Here is a 20,825-nt window from a genome sequence, read left to right on the forward strand (position 1 = left end):
AAAAATTATATGCCAACAAATTGGACAACCTGGAAGAAATGGACAAATTCCTGAACACCCACACTCTTCCAAAACTCAATCAGGAGGAAAGAGAAAGCTTGAACAGACCCATAACCAGCGAAGAAATTGAATCGGTTATCAAAAATCTCCCAACAAATAAGAGTCCAGGACCAGATGGCTTCCCAGGGGAGTTCTACCAGACGTTTAAAGCAGAGATAATACCTATCCTTCTCAAGCTATTCCAAGAAATAGAAAGGGAAGGAAAACTTCCAGACTCATTCTATGAAGCCAGTATTACTTTGATTCCTAAACCAGACAGAGACCCAGTAAAAAAAGAGAACTACAGGCCAATATCCCTGATGAATATGGATGCAAAAATTCTCAATAAGATACTAGCAAATCGAATTCAACAGCATATAAAAAGAATTATTCACCATGATCAAGTGGGATTCATTCCTGGGATGCAGGGCTGGTTCAACATTCGCAAATCAATCAACGTGATACATCACATTAACAAAAAAAAAGAGAAGAACCATATGATCCTGTCAATCGATGCAGAAAAGGCCTTTGACAAAATCCAGCACCCTTTCTTAATAAAAACCCTTGAGAAAGTCGGGATAGAAGGAACATACTTAAAGATCATAAAAGCCATTTATGAAAAGCCCACAGCTAACATCATCCTCAACGGGGAAAAACTGAGAGCTTTTTCCCTGAGATCAGGAACACGACAGGGATGCCCACTCTTACCGCTGTTGTTTAACATAGTGCTGGAAGTTGTAGCATCAGCAATCAGACAACAAAAGGAAATCAAAGGCATCCAAATTGGCAAAGATGAAGTCAAGCTTTCGCTTTTTGCAGATGACATGATATTATACATGGAAAATCCGATAGACTCCACCAAAAGTCTGCTAGAACTGATACATGAATTCAGCAAAGTTGCAGGATACAAAATCAATGTACAGAAATCAGTTGCATTCTTATACACTAACAATGAAGCAACAGAAAGACAAATAAAGAAACTGATCCCATTCACAATTGCACCAAGAAGCATAAAATACCTAGGAATAAATCTAACCAAAGATGTAAAGGATCTGTATGCTGAAAACTATAGAAAGCTTATGAAGGCAATTGAAGAAGATATAAAGAAATGGAAAGACATTCCCTGCTCATGGATTGGAAAAATAAATATTGTCAAAATGTCAATACTACCCAAAGCTATCTACACATTCAATGCAATCCCAATCAAAATTGCACCAGCATTCTTCTCGAAACTAGAACAAGCAATCCTAAAATTCATATGGAACCACAAAAGGCCCCGAATAGCCAAAGGAATTTTGAAGAAGAAGACCAAAGCAGGAGGCATCACAATCCCAGACTTTAGCCTCTACTACAAAGCTGTCATCATCAAGACAGCATGGTATTTGGCACAAAAACAGACACACAGACCAATGGAATAGAATAGAAACCCCAGAACTAGACCCACAAACGTATGGCCAACTCATCTTTGACAAAGCAGGAAAGAACATCCAATGGAAAAAAGACAGCCTCTTTAACAAATGGTGCTGGGAGAACTGGACAGCAACATGCAGAAGGTTGAAACTAGACCACTTTCTCACACCATTTACAAAAATAAACTCAAAATGGATAAAGGACCTAAATGTGAGACAGGAAACCATCAGAACCTTAGAGGAGAAAGCAGGAAAAGACCTCTCTGACCTCAGCCGTAGCAATCTCTTACTCGACACATCCCCAAAGGCAAGGGAATTAAAAGCAAAAGTGAATTACTGGGACCTTATGAAGATAAAAAGCTTCTGCACAGCAAAGGAAACAACCAACAAAACTAAAAGGCAACCAACGGAATGGGAAAAGATATTTGCAAATGACATATCGGACAAAGGGCTAGTATCTGAAATCTATAAAGAGTTCACCAAACTCCACACCCAAAAAACAAATAACCCAGTGAAGAAATGGGCAGAAAACATGAATAGACACTTCTCTAAAGAAGACATCCGGATGGCCAACAGGCACATGAAAAGATGTTCAACGTTGCTCCTTATCAGGGAAATACAAATCAAAACCACACTCAGGTATCACCTCACGCCAGTCAGAGTGGCCAAAATGAACACATCAGGAGACTATAGATGCTGGAGAGGATGTGGAGAAACGGGAACCCTCTTGCACTGTTGGTGGGAATGCAAATTGGTGCAACCACTCTGGAAAGCAGTGTGGAGGTTCCTCAGAAAATTAAAAATAGACCTACCCTATGACCCAGCAATAGCACTGCTAGGAATTTATCCAAGGGATACAGGAGTACTGATGCATAGGGGCACTTGTACCCCAATGTTCATAGCAGCACTCTCAACAATAGCCAAATTGTGGAAAGAGCCTAAATGTCCATCAACTGATGAATGGATAAAGAAATTGTGGTATATATACACAATGGAATACTACGTGGCAATGAGAAAAAATGAAATATGGCCTTTTGTAGCAACGTGGATGGAACTGGAGAGTGTAATGCTAAGTGAAATAAGCCATACAGAGAAAGACAGATACCATATGTTTTCACTCTTATGTGGATCCTGAGAAACTCAACAGGAACCCATGGGGGAGGGGAAGGAAAAAAAAAAAAAAAGAGGTTAGAGTGGGAGAGAGCCAAAGCATAAGAGACTGTTAAAAACTGAGAACAAACTGAGGGTTGATGGGGGGTGGGAGGGAGGGGAGGGTTGGTGATGGGTATTGAGGAGGGCACCTTTTGGGATGAGCACTGGGTGTTGTATGGAAACCAATTTGTCAATAAATTTCATATATATATATTAAAAAAAATTGCCTTTGCTTTAACCAGAGAGGAGAGGATTGCGAGTAGGTGCTGAAGATGACGGGAGTAAGGAGTTCTACAGACACTGGGAAATATGTACTATTGGTTCCTTTATGTACTGCTTTTAGGATGGGACAGGAGAGTTTACCAAGTGATGAAGAAACTGAATTCTAAAGGAAACCCTAATATATTCTAATAAAAATATATATAGAAAAAATATATAATAGTAGGTCAAATTTTAAAAGGTAGTTATAAGTTTAGATATTGTTTTAGTATGTTTTTACTTTTCCTATTTTTTTGCTGCACATCTGACTATTTCTTCTAATGGAAAGTGCCCTATTAAGCATTGTTTGTTAAGATACCAATTAGATCACTTATTCACCAGTTTTTAGAGTCATAAATCTTTTAAGATGGAAGGGATTTTAATAGGGTACTCATTTCACACGTTTATTATTCATATTTAACATATATATTTAGAGCTTATCCATTGGTCAGTCACCTCATATTACATTATGTATTGCTAGTATTCAATCACAGAGCATAATTTTCTCAGGAATATACTTCACTCCTGTTTCCCAGGAATGCAGGAGATCTGATGAAATTACTAAAACTTGTATTCTTAGACTCACCTTTTGGCAGCATGATTGGGGCAGTTTGTAAAGACAATATTACATCATTTAAAAATTATTATTGGTGACCCATTCCCTGCAAAATAATGCCTACATTGCTTAAGGCATTCGAGTGGGTAGTCCCTTCCAATCTTCACTGCCTTATCCTTTGCCACTGCCCCACCCCTGTACTCTTTGAAGGATGCTACAGCTTAGTGATGCTGGAGTACTTACCATTTTCAAACATGTCCTTTCCAATCTCTGTGCATTTGCTTAAGTTCTTCCAACTGCCTGGAATGCCCTTTACTCAACTTCCTTATGGTAAGTTCCTACTTATCCTGCAAAATGCAAATTCCTTTTTAAGTTTCTTTGCCTTTATGAAATCTTTCTGGATTTCCTGGACTCAAAAGAAAACAAAAAAAAATGTTCCTGCCTCTCTGCTCCCAGAGAACTTTGTTCACACCTATATTGTAGCATGCTATCCTATGCTATTCATCATGCTAGAAGATGAGCTCCTTGGGAACAATGCTTGTAGCATATTGATCTGTATATTCTCAGTCATTTTTCACAATGCCTGACAGATAGGAGACCCTCAGAAACTATTTGTCACATAAATTAATGAGTGAAGGTGAGAGTACAGCCAAATAAACCTAGTTGAACACTGACTTATAGGTTTTTTGTTGTTAATGTTTTTTGTTTGTTTCTTTTTAATTTAATGAAATATTCTGCACAGGCGTGTAGGGTCTTCAAGCGGGAAATATGAGGAGAAGACACTTCAAAAGAAGATGTTTGGTTCTCAGGACCATTTGAGAATTAGATGAGATGGTAATTTATTTAGAAAAGAACAAGGAAATGTGAAGATTTCTTTTTTTTCCAGTTTTTAAAAAATTTTTAAATTAATTTATTTTTTAATTTACATCCAAGTTAGTTAGCGTATAGTACAACAATGATTTCCGGAGTAGATTCATTAATGCCCATTACCCATTTAGTCCATCCCCCCTCCCACAACCCCTCCAGCAACCCTCTGTTTATTCTAAATATTTAAGAGTCTCTTATGTTTTTCCCCCCTCCCTGTTTTTATATTAATTTTGCTTCCCTTTCTTATGTTCATCTGTTTTGTATCTTAAACTCCTCATGTATATACATGTATACCACATCTTCCACATCCATTCATTCATCGATGGACATTTAGGATCTTTCCATACTTTGGCTATTGCTGATAGCACTGCTATAAACATTGGGGTGCATGTGCCCCTTCAAAACAGCACACCTGTATCCCTTGGATAAATACCTAGTAGTGCAATTGCTGGGTCGTAGGGTAGTTCTATTTTTAATTTTTTGAGGAAAATCCATACTGTTTTCCAGAGTGGTCGGACCATTTTGCATTCCCACCAGCAGTGCAAAAGAGATCCTCTTTCTCCGCATCCTTGCCAACATCTGTTGTGGCCTGATTTGTTAATGTTAGCCATTCTGACAGGTGTGAGGTGGTATCTCATTGTGATTTTGATTTGTATTTCCCTGATGATGAGTGATGTTGAGCATTTTTTCATGTGTCGGTTGGCCATCTGAATGTCTTCTCTGGTGAAGTGTCTATTCATGTCTTTTGCCCATGTCTTCACTGGATTGTTTGTTTTTTGGGTATTGAGTTTGATAAGTTCTTTATAGATTGTGGATACTAACCTTTTATCTGATATGTCATTTGCAAATATCTTCTCCCATTCTGTTGGTTGCCTTTAGTTTTTCTAACTGTTTCCTTCACTGTGCAGAAGCTTTTTATTTTGATGAGGTCCCAATAGTTCATTTTTGCTTTTGTTTCCCTTGCGTCTGGAGATGTGTTGGGTAAAAAGTTGCTGTGGCGAAGGTCAAAGAGGTTTTTGCCTACTTTCTCCTCGAGGATTTTGATGACTTCCTGTATTACATTTAGGTCTGTCATCCATTTTGACTTTACTTTTGTGTATAAGAAAGTGGTCCAGATTCATTTTCCTGCATGTCACTGTCCAAGTTTCCCAGCACCACTTGCTGAACAGACTGTCTTTATTCCATTGGATATTCTTTCCTGCTTTGTCAAAAATTAGTTGGTCATACGTTTGTGGGTCCATTTCTGGGCTCTCTATTCTGTTCCATTGATCTGAGTGTCTGTTTTTGTGCCAGTACCATACTGTCTTGATGATTACAGCTTTGTAATACAGCTTGAAGTCTGGGATCTCCAGCTTTGGTTTTATCTCCAGCTTTGGTTTTCTTTTTATTTTTCAAGATTGCTTTGCTGTTTGGGGTCTCTTCTGATTCCATACAAATTTTAGGATTGTTTGTTCTAGTTCTGTGAAGAATGCTGCTGTTATTTTGATAGAGATTGCATTGACTATGTAGATTGCTTTGGGTGATATTAACATTTTAACAATATTTGTTCTTCCTATCCAGGAGCATGGAATAGTTTTCCATTTTTTGTGTGTCTTCTTCAGTTTCTTTCATAAGCTTTCTATAGTTTTCAGTGTATATATTTTTCACGTCTTTGGTTAGATTTATTCCTAGGTATTTTATGGTTTTTGGTGCAATTGTAAATGGGATCCATTGCTTGAATTCTCTTTCTGTTGCTTCATTATTGGTGTATGGGAATGCAACCTATTTCTGTGCATTGGTTTTATATCCTGCAACTTTGCTGAATTCATGAATCAGTTCTAGCAGTTTTTTGGTGGAATCTTGTGGGTTTTCCATACAGAGCATCATGTCATCTGTGAAGAGTGAAAGGTTGACCTCCTCCTGGCCGATTTGGATGCCTTTTATTTCTTTGTGTTGTCTGATTGCTGAGGCTAAGACTTCCAATACTATGTTGAATAACAGTGGTGAGATTGGACATCCCTGTTTTGTTCCTGACCTTGGGGGGAAAGCTCTCATTTTTTCCCCATTGAGGATGATATTAGTGTTGGGTCTTTTGTACATGGCTTTTATGATCTTGAGGTATGATCCTTCTATCCCTACTTTCTTAAGGGTTTTTATCAAGAAAGGATGCTGTCTTTTGTCAAATGCTTTCTCTATATCTATTGAGAGGATCATGTGGTTCTTGTCCTTTCTTTTATTGATGTGATGTCTCACATTGATTGTTTTGTGAATATTGAACCAGCCTTGCATCCTAGGTATAAATCCCACTTGGTCGTGGTGAATACTTTTTTAAGGAATTGTTGGATCTGGTTGGCTAATATCTTGTTGAGGATTTTTGCATCCATGTTCATCAGGAAAACTGGTCTATAGCTCCCCTTTTTTTAGTGAGGTCTTTGTCTGGTTTTGGAATCAAGGTAATAATGCTGGCTTCATAGAGTTTGGAAGTTTTCCTTCCATTTGTCTTTTTTGGAACAGCCTCGCGAGAGTAGGTGTTAACTCTTTTTTAAATGTTGGTAGAATTCCCCCCGGAAAGCCATCTGGCCCTGGACTCTTGCTTTTTGGGAAATGTTTGATTACAAATTCGATTTCTTTACTGGTTATTGGTCCATTCACATTTTCTATTTCTTCCTGTTTCAGTTTTGGTAGTTTATATGTTTCTAGGAATTTGTTCATTTCTTCCACATTGCCCATTTTATTGGCACATAATTGCTTATAATATTCTATTATTGTTTTTATTTCTGCTGTTTTGGTTGTGATTTCTCCTCTTGCATTGATCTTAGCCAAAAGGTCAAGAAGCGATCTTCTCTTTCATTCTTGATTTTATTTATTTGGGTCCTTTCCTTTTTCTTTTTGATCAAACTGGCTAGGGGTTTATCAATTTTGTTAATTCTTTCAAAGAACCAGCTTTTGGTTTCATCGATCTGTTCTACTGGTTTTTTGTTTGTTTGTTTGTTTGTTTTGGTTTCAATAGCATTGGTTTCTGCTCTAATCTTTATTATTTCCTGTCTTCTGCTGGTTTTGGGTTTTATTTGCTGTTCTTTTTCCAGCTCTGTAAGGTATAAGTTTAGGTTGTGTATCTGAGACCTTTCTTCCTTCTTTATGAAGTCTTGGATTGCTATATATTTCCCTCTTATGGCTGCCTTTGCTGCGTTCCAGAAGTTTTGGGTTGTGGTGTTATCATTTTCATTGGCTTCCATGTACTTTTTGATTTCCTCTTTAACTTCTTGATTAGCCCATTCATTGTTTAGTAGGATGGTCTTTACTCTCAAAGTATTTGTTATGTTTCCACATTTTTTCTTGTGGTTGATTTCAAGTTTCATAGCATTGTGGTCTGAAGATATGCATGGTATGATCCCAATCTTTTTTGTACCTGTTGAGGGCTGATCTGTGTCCCAGTATGTAATCTATTCTGGAGAACGTTCCATGTGCACTGGAGAAGAATGTGTATTCTGCTGCTCTAGGATGAAATGTTCTTTTTTTTTATGAAATTTATTGTCAAATTGGTTTCCATACAACACCCAGTGCACATCCCAAAAGGTGCCCTCCTCAATACCCATCACCCACCCTCCCCTCCCTCCCACCCCCCATCAACCCTCAGTTTGTTCTCAGTTTTTAACAGTCTCCTATGCTTTGGCTCTCTCCCACTCTAACCTCTTTTTTTTTTTCCTTCCCCTCCCCCATGGGTTTCTGTTGGGTTCCTCAGGATCCACATAAGAGTGAAAACATATGGTATCTGTCTTTCTCTGTATGGCTTATTTCACTTAGCATCACACTCTCCAGTTCCATCCATGTTGCTACAAAGGGCCATATTTCATTCTTTCTCATTGCCACGTAGTATTCCATTGTGTATATAAACCACAATTTCTTTATCCATTCATCAGTTGATGGACATTTAGGCTCTTTCCATAATTTGGCTATTGTTGAGAGTGCTGCTATAAACATTGGGGTACAGGTGCCCCTATGCATCAGTACTCCTGTATCCCTTGGATAAATTCCTAGCAGTGCTATTGCTGGGTCATAGGGTAGGTCTATTTTTAATTTTCTGAGGAACCTCCACACTGCTTTCCAGAGTGGTTGCACCAATTTGCATTCCCACCAACAGTGCAAGAGGGTTCCCGTTTCTCCACATCCTCTCCAGCATCTATAGTCTCCTGATGTGTTCATTTTGGCCACTCTGACTGGCGTGAGGTGATACCTGAGTGTGGTTTTGATTTGTATTTCCCTGATAAGGAGCGACGTTGAACATCTTTTCATGTGCCTGTTGCCATCCGGATGTCTTCTTTAGAGAAGTGTCTATTCATGTTTTCTGCCCATTTCTTCACTGGGTTATTTGTTTTTTGGGTGTGGAGTTTGGTGAACTCTTTATAGATTTTGGATACTAGCCCTTTGTCTGATATGTCATTTGCAAATATCTTTTCCCATTCCGTTGGTTGCCTTTTAGTTTTGTTGGTTGTTTCCTTTGCTGTGCAGAAGCTTTTTATCTTCATAAGGTCCCAGTAATTCACTTTTGCTTTTTTTTTTTTTTAATTTTTTTTTTCAACGTTTATTTATTTTTGGGACAGAGAGAGACAGAGCATGAACGGGGGAGGGGCAGAGAGAGGGGGAGACACAGAATCGGAAACAGGCTCCAGGCTCTGAGCCATCAGCCCAGAGCCTGATGTGGGGCTCGAACTCACGGACCGCGAGATCGTGACCTAGCTGAAGTTGGACGCTTAACCGACTGCGCCACCCAGGCGCCCCAATTCACTTTTGCTTTTAATTCCCTTGCCTTTGGGGATGTGTCGAGTAAGAGATTGCTACGGCTGAGGTCAGAGAGGTCTTTTCCTGCTTTCTCCTCTAGGGTTTTGATGGTTTCCTGTCTCACATTCAGGTCCTTTATCCATTTTGAGTTTATTTTTGTAAATGGTGTGAGAAAGTGGTCTAGTTTCAACCTTCTGCATGTTGCTGTCCAGTTCTCCCAGCACCATTTGTTAAAGAGACTGTCTTTTTTCCATTGGATGTTCTTTCCTGCTTTGTCAAAGATTAGTTAGCCATACGTTTGTGGGTCTAGTTCTGGGGTTTCTATTCTATTCCAATGGTCTATGTGTCTGTTTTTGTGCCAAATACCATGCTGTCTTGATGATGACAGCTTTGTAGTAGAGGCTAAAGTCTGGGATTGTGATGCCTCCTGCTTTGGTCTTCTTCTTCAGAATTACTTTGGCTATTCGGGGCCTTTTGTGGTTCCATATGAATTTTAGGATGGCTTGCTCTAGTTTCAAGAAGAATGCTGGTGCCACTTTGATTGGGATTGCATTGAATGTGTAGATAGCTTTGGGTAGTATTGACATTTTAACAATATTTATTCTTCCAATCCATGAGCAGGGAATGTCTTTCCATTTCTTTATATCTTCTTCAATTGCCTTCATAAGCTTTCTATAGTTTTCAGCATACAGATCTTTTACAACTTTGGTTAGATTTATTCCTAGGTATTTTATGCTTCTTGGTGCAATTGTGAATGGGATCAGTTTCTTTATTTGTCTTTCTGTTGCTTCATTGTTAGTGTATAAGAATGCAACTGATTTCTGTACATTGATTTTGTATCCTGCAACTTTGCTGAATTCATGTATCAGTTCTAGCAGACTTTTGGTGGAGTCTATCGGATTTTCCATGTATAATATCATGTCATCTGCAAAAAGCGAAAGCTTGACTTCATCTTTGCCAATTTTGATGCCTTTGATTTCCTTTTGTTGTCTGATTGCTGATGCTAGAATTTCCAACACTATATTAAACAACAGCGGTGAGAGTGGGCATCCCTGTCATGTTCCTGATCTCAGGGAAAAAGCTCTCAGTTTTTCCCCGTTGAGGATGATATTAGCTGTGGGCTTTTCATAAATGGCTTTTATGATCTTTAAGTATGTTCCTTCTATCCCGACTTTCTCAAGGGTTTTTATTAAGAAAGGGTGCTGGATTTTGTCAAAGGCCTTTTCTGCATCGATTGACAGGATCATATGGTTCTTCTCTTTTTTTTGTTAACGTGATGTATCACGTTGATTGATTTGTGAGTGTTGAACCAGGTCTGCAGCCCAGGAATGAATCCCACTTGATCATGGTGAATAATTCTTTTTATATGCCGTTGAATTCGATTTGCTAGTATCTTATTTTTTTTTTCAACGTTTTTTATTTATTTTTGGGACAGAGAGAGACAGAGCATGAACGGGGGAGGGGCAGAGAGAGAGGGAGACACAGAATCGGAAATTTGCTAGTATCTTATTGAGAATTTTTGCATCCATATTCATCAGGGATATTGGCCTGTAGTTCTCTTTTTTTACTGGGTCTCTGTCTGGTTTAGGAATCAAAGTAATACTGGCTTCATAGAATGAGTCTGGAAGTTTTCCTTCCCTTTCTATTTCTTGGAATAGCTTGAGAAGGATAGGTATTATCTCTGCTTTAAACGTCTGGTAGAACTCCCCTGGGAAGCCATCTGGTCCTGGACTCTTATTTGTTGGGAGATTTTTGATAACCGATTCAATTTCTTCGCTGGTTATGGGTCTGTTCAAGCTTTCTATTTCCTCCTGATTGAGTTTTGGAAGCGTGTGGGTGTTCAGGAATTTGTCCATTTCTTCCAGGTTGTCCAATTTGTTGGCATATAATTTTTCATAGTATTCCCTGATAATTGTTTGTATCTCTGAGGGATTGGTTGTAATCATTCCATTTTCATTCATGATTTTATCTCTTTGGGTCATCTCCCTTTTCTTTTTGAGAAGCCTGGCTAGAGGTTTGTCAATTTTGTTTATTTTTTCAAAAAACCAACTCTTGGTTTCATTGATCTCCTCTACAGTTTTTTTAGATTCTATATTGTTTATTTCTGCTCTGATCTTTATTATTTCTCTTCTTCTGCTGGGTTTAGGCTGCCTTTGCTGTTCTGATTTTGTATTTGGGATTTTTCTGGTTTCTTGAGATAGGCCTGGATTGCAATGTATTTTCCTCTCAGGACTGCCTTCGCTGCGTCCCAAAGCATTTGGATTGTTGTATTTTCATTTTCGTTTGTTTCCATATATTTTTTGATTTCTTCTCTAATTGCCTGGTTGACCCACTCATTCTTTAGTAGGGTGTTCTTTAACCTCCATGCTTTTGGAGGTTTTCCAGACTTTTTCCTGTGGTTGATTTCAAGCTTCATAGCATTGTGGTCTGAAAGTATGCATGGTATAATTTCAATTCTTGTGAACTTATGAAGGGCAGTTTTGTGACCCAGTATATGATCTATCTTGGAGAATGTTCCATGTGCACTTGAGAAGAAAGTATATTCTGTTGCTTTGAGATGCAGAGTTCTAAATAGATCTGTCAAGTCCATCTGATCCAATGTATCATTCAGGGCCCTTGTTTCTTTATTGACCGTATGTCTAGATGATCTATCCATTTCTGTTAGTGGAGTGTTAAAGTCCCCTGCAATTACCACATTCTTATCAGTAAGGTTGCTTATGTTTATGAGTAATTGTTTTATATATTTGGGGACTCCGGTATTCGGTACATAGACATTTATAATTGTAAGCTCTTCCTGATGTATAGACCCTGTAATTATTATATAATGCCCTTCTTCATCTCTTGTTACAGCCTTTAATTTAAAGTCTAGTTTGCCTGATATAAGTATGGCTACTCCAGCTTTCTTTTGGCTTCCAGTAGCATGATAAATAGTTCTCCATCCCCTCACTCTCAATCTAAAGGTGTCCTCAGGTCTAAAATGAGTCTCTTGTAGACAGCAAATAGATGGGTCGTGTTTTTTTATCCATTCTGATACCCTATGTCTTTTGGTTGGCGCATTTAATCCATTTACATTCAGTGTTATTATAGAAAGATACGGGTTTAGAGTCATTGTGATGTCTGTATGTTTTATGCTTGTAGCGATGTCTCTGGTACTTTGTCTCACAGGATCCCCCTTAGGATCTCTTGTAGGGCTGGTTTAGTGGTGACAAATTCCTTCAGTTTTTGTTTGTTTGGGAAGACCTTTATCTCTCCTTCTATTCTAAATGACAGACTTGCTGGATAAAGGATTCTCGGCTGCATATTTTTTCTGTGTAGCACACTGAAGATATCGTGCCAATTCTTTCTGGCCTGCCAAGTTTCAAAAGAGAGATCAGTCACGAGTCTTATAGGTCTCCCTTTATATGTGAGGGCACGTTTATCCCTTGCTGCTTTCAGAATTTTCTCTTTATCCTTGTGTTTTGCCAGTTTCACTATGATGTGTCATGCAGAAGATCGATTCAAGTTACGTCTGAAGGGAGTTCTCTATGCCTCTTGGATTTTAATGCCTTTTCCCTTCCCCAGTTCAGGGAAGTTCTCAGCTATTATTTCTTCAAGTACCCCTTCAGCACCTTTCCCTCTCTCTTCCTCCTCTGGGATACCAATTATGCGTATATTATTTCTTTTTAGTGTATCACTTAGTTCTCTAATTTTCCCCTCATACTCCTGGATTTTTTTATCTCTCTTTTTCTCAGCTTCCTCTTTTTCCATAACTTTTCTTCCAGTTCACCTATTCTCTCCTCTGCCTCTTCCATCCGAGCCGTGGTGGTTTCCATTTTGTTTTGCATTTCCTTTAAAGCGTTTTTCAGCTCCTCGTGACTGTTCCTTAGTCCCTTGATCTCTGTAGCAAGAGATTCTCTGCTGTCCTGTATACTGTTTTCAAGCCCAGCGATTAATTTTATGACTATTATTCTAAATTCACTTTCTGTTATATTATTTAAATCCTTTTTGATCAGCTCATTAGCTGTTGTTATTTCCTGGAGATTCTTCTGAGGGGAATTCTTCCGCTTGGTCATTTTGGATAGTCCCTGGTGTGGTGAGGACCTGCAGGGCACTTCCCCTGTGCTGTGGTGTATAAGTGGAGTTGGTGGGCGGGGCCGCAGTCAGTCCTGATGTCTGCCCCCAGCCCACCGCTGGGGCCACAGTCAGACTGGTGTGTACCTTCTCTTCCCCTCTCCTAGGGGCGGGATTCACTGTGGGGTGGCGTGGCCCGTCTGGGCTACTTGCACAATGCCGGGCTTGTGATGCTGGGGATCTGGCGTATTAGCTGGGGTGGGTAGGCAAGGTGCACGGCGGCAGGGGGGCAGGCTTAGCTCGCTTCTCCTTAGGTGACCCACTTCAGGAGGGGCCCTGTGGCAGCGGGAGGGAGTCAGATCCGCTGCCAGAGGTTTGGCTCCACAGAAGCACAGAGTTGGGTGTTTGTGCGGAGCGAGCAAGTTCCCTGGCAGGAACTGGTTCCCTTTGGGATTTTGGCTGGGGGATGGGCGAGGGAGATGGTGATGGCAAGCACCTTTGTTCCCCGCCAAGCTGAGCTCTGTTGTCCGGGGGCTCAGCAACTCTCCCTCCCTTTGTCCTCTAGCCTTCCCGCTTTCTGAGCAGAGCTGTTAACTTATGACCTCCCAGACGCTAAGTCACGCTTGCTGTCGGAACACACTCCGTCCGGCCCCTCTGCTTTTGCCAGCCAGACTCGGGGGCTCTGCTTGGCCGGCAGGCTGCCCCTCCACCCCAGCTCCCTCCCGCCAGTCCGTGGAGCACGCACCGCCTTGCCGCCCTTCCTACCCTCTTCCGTGGGCCTCTCGTCTGCGCTTGGCTCCGGAGACTCCATTCTGCTAATCCTCTGGTGGTTTTCTGGGTTAGTTAGGCAGGTGTAGGTGGAATCTAAGTGATCAGGAGGACGCGCGGTGAGCCCAGCGTCCTCCTACGCCGCCATCTTCCGGGAATCCGAAATGTTCTTAATATATCTGTTAAGTCCATATGGTCTAGTGTGTCATTCAAAGACATTGTTTCCTTCTTGATTTTCTGTTTAGATGATCTGTCCATTGTGGTAAGTGGGGTGTTGAAGTCTACTATTATGGTATTATTATCAATGAGTTTCTTTATGTTTGTGATTAATTGATTTATATATTTGGGTGCTCTCACATTTGGACCATAATGTTTACAATGTTTAGGTCTTGGTCTAAAATTATGATGTAATGCCCTTCATCTCTTGTTACAGTCTTTATTTTAAGGTCTAGATTGTATAAGTATGGATACTCTGGCTTTCTTTTGTTGACCATTAGCATGATAGATGGTTCTCCATTCCCTTACTTTCAATCTGAAGGTGTCTTTAGTTCTAAAGTGGGTCTCTTGTAAACAGCATATAGATAAATCTTGTTTTCTTTTTTTTTTTTAATTTTTTTTTTCAACGTTTATTTATTTTTGGGACAGAGAGAGACAGAGCATGAACGGGGGAGGGGCAGAGAGAGAGGGAGACACAGAATCGGAAACAGGCTCCAGGCTCTGAGCCATCAGCCCAGAGCCTGACGCGGGGCTCGAACTCACGGACCGCGAGATCGTGACCTGGCTGAAGTCGGACGCTTAACCGACTGCGCCACCCAGGCGCCCCATAAATCTTGTTTTCTTATCCATTCTGTTACCCTATGTCTTTTGATTGGAGCACTTAGTCCACTGACGTTTAGAATGGGTACTGAAAGATATGAGTTTATTGCCATATGTTGCCTGTAGAGTTGGAGTTTCTGGTGGTGTTCTCTGGTCCTTTCTAGTCTTTGTTGCTTTTTTTTTTTTTTTTTTTTTTTTGCTTTGTTTTGTTTTTTCATCTTTTCTCCCTTCAGAGAGTCCCCCTTAAAGTTTCTTGCAGGGCTGGTTTAGTGGTCACAAACTCCTTTCATTTTTGTTTGGGAAAATTTTAATCTCTCCTATTTTGAATGACAGCCTTGATGGATAAAGAATTCTTGGCTCTATAGTTTTCTGGTTCAGCACATTGAATATATCCTGCCACTCCTTTCTGACCTGCCAGGTTTCTGTGGATAGGTCTGCTGCAAACCTGATCTGTCTTCCCTTGTAGGTTAAGGACTTTTTTCCCTTGCTGCTTTCATGAATCTTTCCTTGCTTGAGTATTTTGTGAATTTGACTATGATATGCCTTGTTGATGGTCAGTTTTTTGTTGTTGTTGTTTTAATCTAATGGGTGTCCTCTGTGTTTCCTGGATTTTGATGTCTGTGTCTTTCCCCAGGTTAGGAAAGTTTCCCCTGTGATTTGCTCACATAACCCTTCTACCCCTTTTTCTCTCTCTCTTCATCTCCTGGGATCCCTATGATTCTGATGTTGTTCCTTTTTAATGAGTCACTGATTTCTCTAATTCTTAAATCGTGCTTTTTTTGCCTGAGTCTCCCTTTTTTTTCTGCTTCATTATTCTCCATAAATTTGTCCTTTATATTGCTGATTCGCTGCCCTGCCACATACATCCTTGATGCCATGGCATCCATTTGAGATTGCAGCTCAGTTATAGCATTTTGTACTTCATCCTGACTAGCTTTTACTTCTTTTATCTCACAGAAAGAGATTCTAATCTGTTTTCAATCCCAGCTAATATTCTTATTATCGTGATTCTAAATTCTGGTTCAGACATCTTGCTTGTATCTGTGTTGATTAAGTCTGTGGCTGTCATTTCTTCCTGCTTTTTCTTTTGGGGTGAATTCCTTCATTTCATCATTTTGAAGGAAGAAAAGGAAATAATAAGTTAAAAAATTAAAATTAAAATATTAAAAACAACACACAAAAAAAATCAAATAAACGATGCTATCCTAGGTGTGTTTTGGTCGGTTGTTAAAAGGAGTTTGATAGAGATGAGAAAAAAGGGAAAAATTAGAAAAGAAAAAGAAAAAAAAGAAATGAGAAAAAGAAAGAAAAAAAGAAAAAAGACAACGTTTGAAAATTTGAAAAAAAAAGAAATGAAGAAAAAGGGACAACATTTGAAAATTTGAAAAAATGAATACAATGAAATCGAATAAAATGAAATGGTGGAAGTAAAATATAATTTGAAAAATTTACAAAAAAATATATAGCAGAAAAAAATTAAAGAAAAATATTTTTATTTATTTATTTATTTTTTTTTTACGTTTTATTTTTGAGACAGGGAGAGACAGAGCATGAGCAGGGGAGGGTCAGAGAGAGGGAGACACAGAATCCGAAACAGACTCCAGGCTCTGAGCTGTCAGCACAGAGCCTGACGCGGGGCTTGAACTCACGGACCACGAGATCATGACCTCAGCCGAAGTCGGCTGCTTAACCGACTGAGCTACCCAGGTGCCCAAGAAAAATATTTTTAATAAAAATTGAAAATAAAAATATTTTTTTCTTTTTCCATATTCAAGAATAAGAAAGGAAAAGAAAAAGAAAAAAAATTGAATAGACAGACCAGCAAACAGACTGAAATACAATTCAAATTGCATCAGTTTCCCCTAGAAGTCAAAGTACAAAGCACTTTATAGTCCATAAACTAAGCAGGCAGAGAAACTTGTGGTGTTCCTGAATAGTGAGGTTGGCGCAGTTGGGCAGGGCTTAGTGTAACATCTCCATTCTCCACTAGATGGCGCTGCTTAGCTTACTGGGTGGATTGCTGTGGCACTTGTAGGTATATGTGCATTCGCGGGAGGGGTGAAAATGGTGTCACCCAGTTACCCAGTCTCTAGTATCGAAACTCTGTTCTCCTTGATCAGCAATCGCACACCTGTTCTTTGTCTCTGGCTTCCATCCACTTCCACTTTTACATTGTCTGTGACCAAGCCATCAGGTTGCCAGGTGACCCCTCCCTCCTGAGTTTTATCTCAGATGTGGCTGTGTTTCCCAACCCATCACTTCTGTGGAACTGAGACTTTGACCCACTCAGACCTTCTGGGGGAGGGTCTCACTGAGCAATGGCTGGGTGCCCGCCTACCCCCAGGAATGTTCATGGGACCATGCTGCTGCCAATGCCCAGACTGTGGCTAGGTGCCAGCCACCCCAGAAAAAGTTCACACGATCATGTAGCAGCAGCAGTTCAGAGATATGGTAAATTACAACACACATCTGGCACCAGGCTTTACCCTTAACGTCCTTGTTTCAGCACCATCGAACGTGGCTGTTCTCCAGGGTCCACTGGGATCTTTCCTTGTGGGGTGGCTGCAGAGCCTCTACCAAATGTCCTCCCAGCAGGGGAACCGCCTCTCCCCATTTGGCCCAAGGACCCCTTGGACCTTGCTTTTTGCTCCTGGGGATTCACCCTTCCCTCCAGAGCACTGCCAGGTATAGAGCTGTGGAGTTTCAGACTCTGCTCTCCCCCTGTTTATAGAGTCTTAATGGAATTTAAACCCTCTCCTTCCTCCTTTCTCCTTTTTTTGTTCAGTCCCTGTAGCTGTTTCCACTTTTCCACTTTCTCTTCAGCTGCTTTTGGCGCGGGGTGGGGGGTGCTTTTCCTGTACTCCCTTCCCCCATCTTCATCCTCTCTCCACAAGAAAAAATAGCTCCCTGCCGTCTGTGGCTTCTCTCTTTCCCAGTTCACCTCTCCATGCCATGTACCTGCTGAGTTCTGGGGTTCAGGTTTGTGCAGATTGTTGTGTTAATCCTCAAGTATGTTTTCTAGGTGTACAGGATGGTTTAGTGTTGATCTGGCTGTATTTCATGAACAAGAGATGCAAAAAAAAAAAAAAAGCATACAAGCTGTTCCACCATCTTGCCCCTCCAAATTATATCTTTTCTTAAGTAAATATCAAGTACCATTTTTTTGAGATTCAGAGAAAGACTGTACAAGCTGCCATATTCAGAGAGATAAAGGTTGCCTCCTGGTTGGTCATGGCTAATGCTTACTGTTAGATTATATCTCCATATTAGAGAATCCAGAATCTGTAGCCTGCTCTTCTCCCACATGAACACTAGCATGAGAGATGCAGCAAACTGTGCATCACCTCATCATGTTGTTGTCCTGTTTGGATTTCAGATGCTCAGTCCCTGGTATGATGAATTCCTGGATGAAGAGGACTACTGGTTTCTCATTTTTACAGTAAGAGGGACTTTAAGTTGGGGAGGAATCAAGAGGTTCTAGGAAGAAAAAAGAACCACTTCTCTCTTAAAAGCCTTACTTGTCGAAGTAAAGGAAACTTTTATTTCTCCCAGAGGCAACTGGGAGTTGACATGGTCTCTCAAGGAAAAAGACTCAAGTGCAATAGCTGACTTTGAACAAGTCACATTCGTATAGAATTTCTCCCTTGTATAAATGGGTTTCATTAGAAGAGGGTAGGGGCTGCCGTGTAAAGGAGCAATGGTTCTTAACAAAATGAAAGCAATCAGCATAAGTTTACCTGACAAGGAGGCACAGGAGGACTGGGCTATTACAAATCTTGCTTCTGGTCTAGTTCTTATAGCAAATGCTATCTGCCGCCATTCCCTTCTCTTAGACTCAGACCAAGTTCATCAGAGACAAATGGCATAAAAAAGGATCTATAAGCAAAGAAGAGAACATTCTTCTTTATAAGAGGTGTGAGGAATCCCTGGAGCTAAGCCAGGGTCTGGCTAACATGGAGAAAATGGATTCTCTGCAGTGGCAAAAGATAGCTACTGAGGACCTGAGACAAGGCGGGTCTCTCCAGGTAGAACTAAAGTCTCCGGTGCTTCAAGCAGGTAAGGGCAGTCATCATAATTTTTTTTTTTTGCCCTAACATATAGACAACTTCAAAATATTAATATTTAACATTTAGCGATTATTTCCTGCACATCAGTACTGTGCAATGCAAAGATTACCCCATTTGATATTCAAATAGGTAAATACTGAGTAACTGAGGCACAGAGAAGATAAGTGACTTTCCCAAGGTCACACAGTAAGTGGCAGAGCCAGGATCTTACTGACTGACTGGCCTCTACTAACCCTGAAGGGACCCAGAGCACTCAAGTTTGGCGAGTCAGCAAAGCATCACCTCAGTTATAAAATACCTCATTTTTTTTTATGTCTGATAAGCATGTTCCACCTTACCACACCTCCTTCAGAGTCATGTCCAAGAAATTCTGTGAATATATTTTTAATAGCTACGCCCCTCTCCTAACATAACACAGCAGCCCACTCAGGCAGTGAAGAGGAGTGGTTAGGAACGCAAGTCTCCACTGTCCCAGAGGTCTGGGTTATATCCTAACTCTGCTAGTGACTGTAAACTTTAGCAATATATTTAACCTCTCTTTAATCCCGTTTTCTTGTCTCTAAAATGGGACTAATAGTAATAGGTTTGTTGTGAAGATGACCCAATGTCATCTATGAAAGCTACTACCACAATGGTTGGCAATAGTAAAAGTCCAATAATGTTAGCCATTAATATCAAAGTTGAACAAACTGCTTTAATTATCTATGCTGAGGCCATCAGGATTCTGCAGTATTTCTCAAACTTCGATCCTCAATAAATACATTTGACTTCAGGGAACATATACTTGCATATAGGTGCATGCATATATGTGGAAAATACTTTCTCAAAGCAATACTTACCCTTATTATATAAGATGATATACTCTAATATACTATATTAGAATATTTTATTCAATTTAGTTTTGTAAAACCTGGTGATGACAATTTTTTGACATGGTGTTGATTCATGACCTACACTTTTTTTAGAGAGAGAGAGTAGGGGAGGGGGAAGAGAGGAAGAGAGAGAGAGAGAGAGAGAGAACCTTCAGCAGTCTCCATGCTTAGCAAGGAGCCTGATGCAGGGCTCAATCCTAAGATCCTGGGATCATGACCTGAGACTTAAGCTGAAATCAAGAGTCAGACACTGAACCCACTGAGCCTCCGAGGTGCCACATGACCTACACTTTTCAAAATACAGCAGGGTAGCTGGTGATGTGGGCAGCAAAGAATTGCACAAAGAGTAGAACAATAAGCAGGACAGAGTTTATTTACTCTCCAAGGGAGAGGGGCCACACATCAAGACAGATGTCAGCCCTGAGCTTCTGTTGGGCTGGGCCTTTTAAAGGTTTTGAAGGATGTGAGAAGGTTTCAGCTGCACCCATGGTGGGCTTGTGGGAAGGGGGTCAACTCTTAGGGAGAGCAGGAGGTGGCAGGCTTTTTGAGGGGCTTCGTCTGAGACTTGTGCGGGATGTGGGTTGTGGTCTGGCTAGAGAAGAATATTTTGTAGGTGGGGTCTACTTCCTGAGAATGGAGGGCACCATGACCTAGAAAAACAAACAGTTAGAGCCAAGTACAAACACCTGTGAGTTTTGTCTGTAAGCCTGGCTTTGGGGGTGGGGGTGGGGGACTTTGAATAGATTCTTTTCAGTAATAGTAAGCAAACATTTTGGAAATTCAATTCCATAATTCCTTTGCTCTGTGAGCCTGGACAAGTTACTTATCTCTTTGAGACTCATTTCGCCAACTAAGGAGTGGAGATAATGGCCCCTATTTGGTAGGATTGTTGAGGGGATTGAAGGCAATGCTTTTACACAGCAAGCAAACATTCAATAAGTAGTAATTATTAGATTACACTAAAAAATGTAATATTCAACTCTTATAAAACTTTGATGTGTACTCCATATACAAAATTCTTGCCTCTCAGAGCCATGTTTGGGCATGAATTATTTAAATCTATCATGAACAAGCCCTCTGTTTCATATCATAGTTTTACCTTCTTTCTAAATCCTGAACATTCCAGAATGTATCTCAGAAATCAAGAAAAAAATGGAAGAAAGGATGACTGATAAATATCACCATACACATACTGAGCAATAGGCATTCCTTT

General features: G+C 40.3%; 1 protein-coding gene across 1 annotated transcript in view; it reads left to right on the plus strand.

Annotated features, from left to right (window-relative positions):
- The window catches only part of RGSL1 (regulator of G protein signaling like 1), a 123,682-nt gene that overhangs the window by 23,014 nt on the left and 79,843 nt on the right, over window positions 1-20,825 (plus strand). Inside the window, exons 8-9 of the mRNA XM_047077298.1 lie at window positions 18,050-18,112; window positions 18,507-18,729. Of these exons, the coding sequence (XP_046933254.1) occupies window positions 18,050-18,112; window positions 18,507-18,729 (286 nt within the window). The remainder of the gene's footprint in view (window positions 1-18,049; window positions 18,113-18,506; window positions 18,730-20,825) is intronic.

The sequence above is a fragment of the Lynx rufus genome, unplaced genomic scaffold (genome assembly GCF_022079265.1).
Source record: "Lynx rufus isolate CCGP_SWC_20201006 ecotype Redwood Valley unplaced genomic scaffold, mLynRuf1.p SCAF_15, whole genome shotgun sequence".
NCBI classification, from domain to species: domain Eukaryota; kingdom Metazoa; phylum Chordata; class Mammalia; order Carnivora; family Felidae; genus Lynx; species Lynx rufus.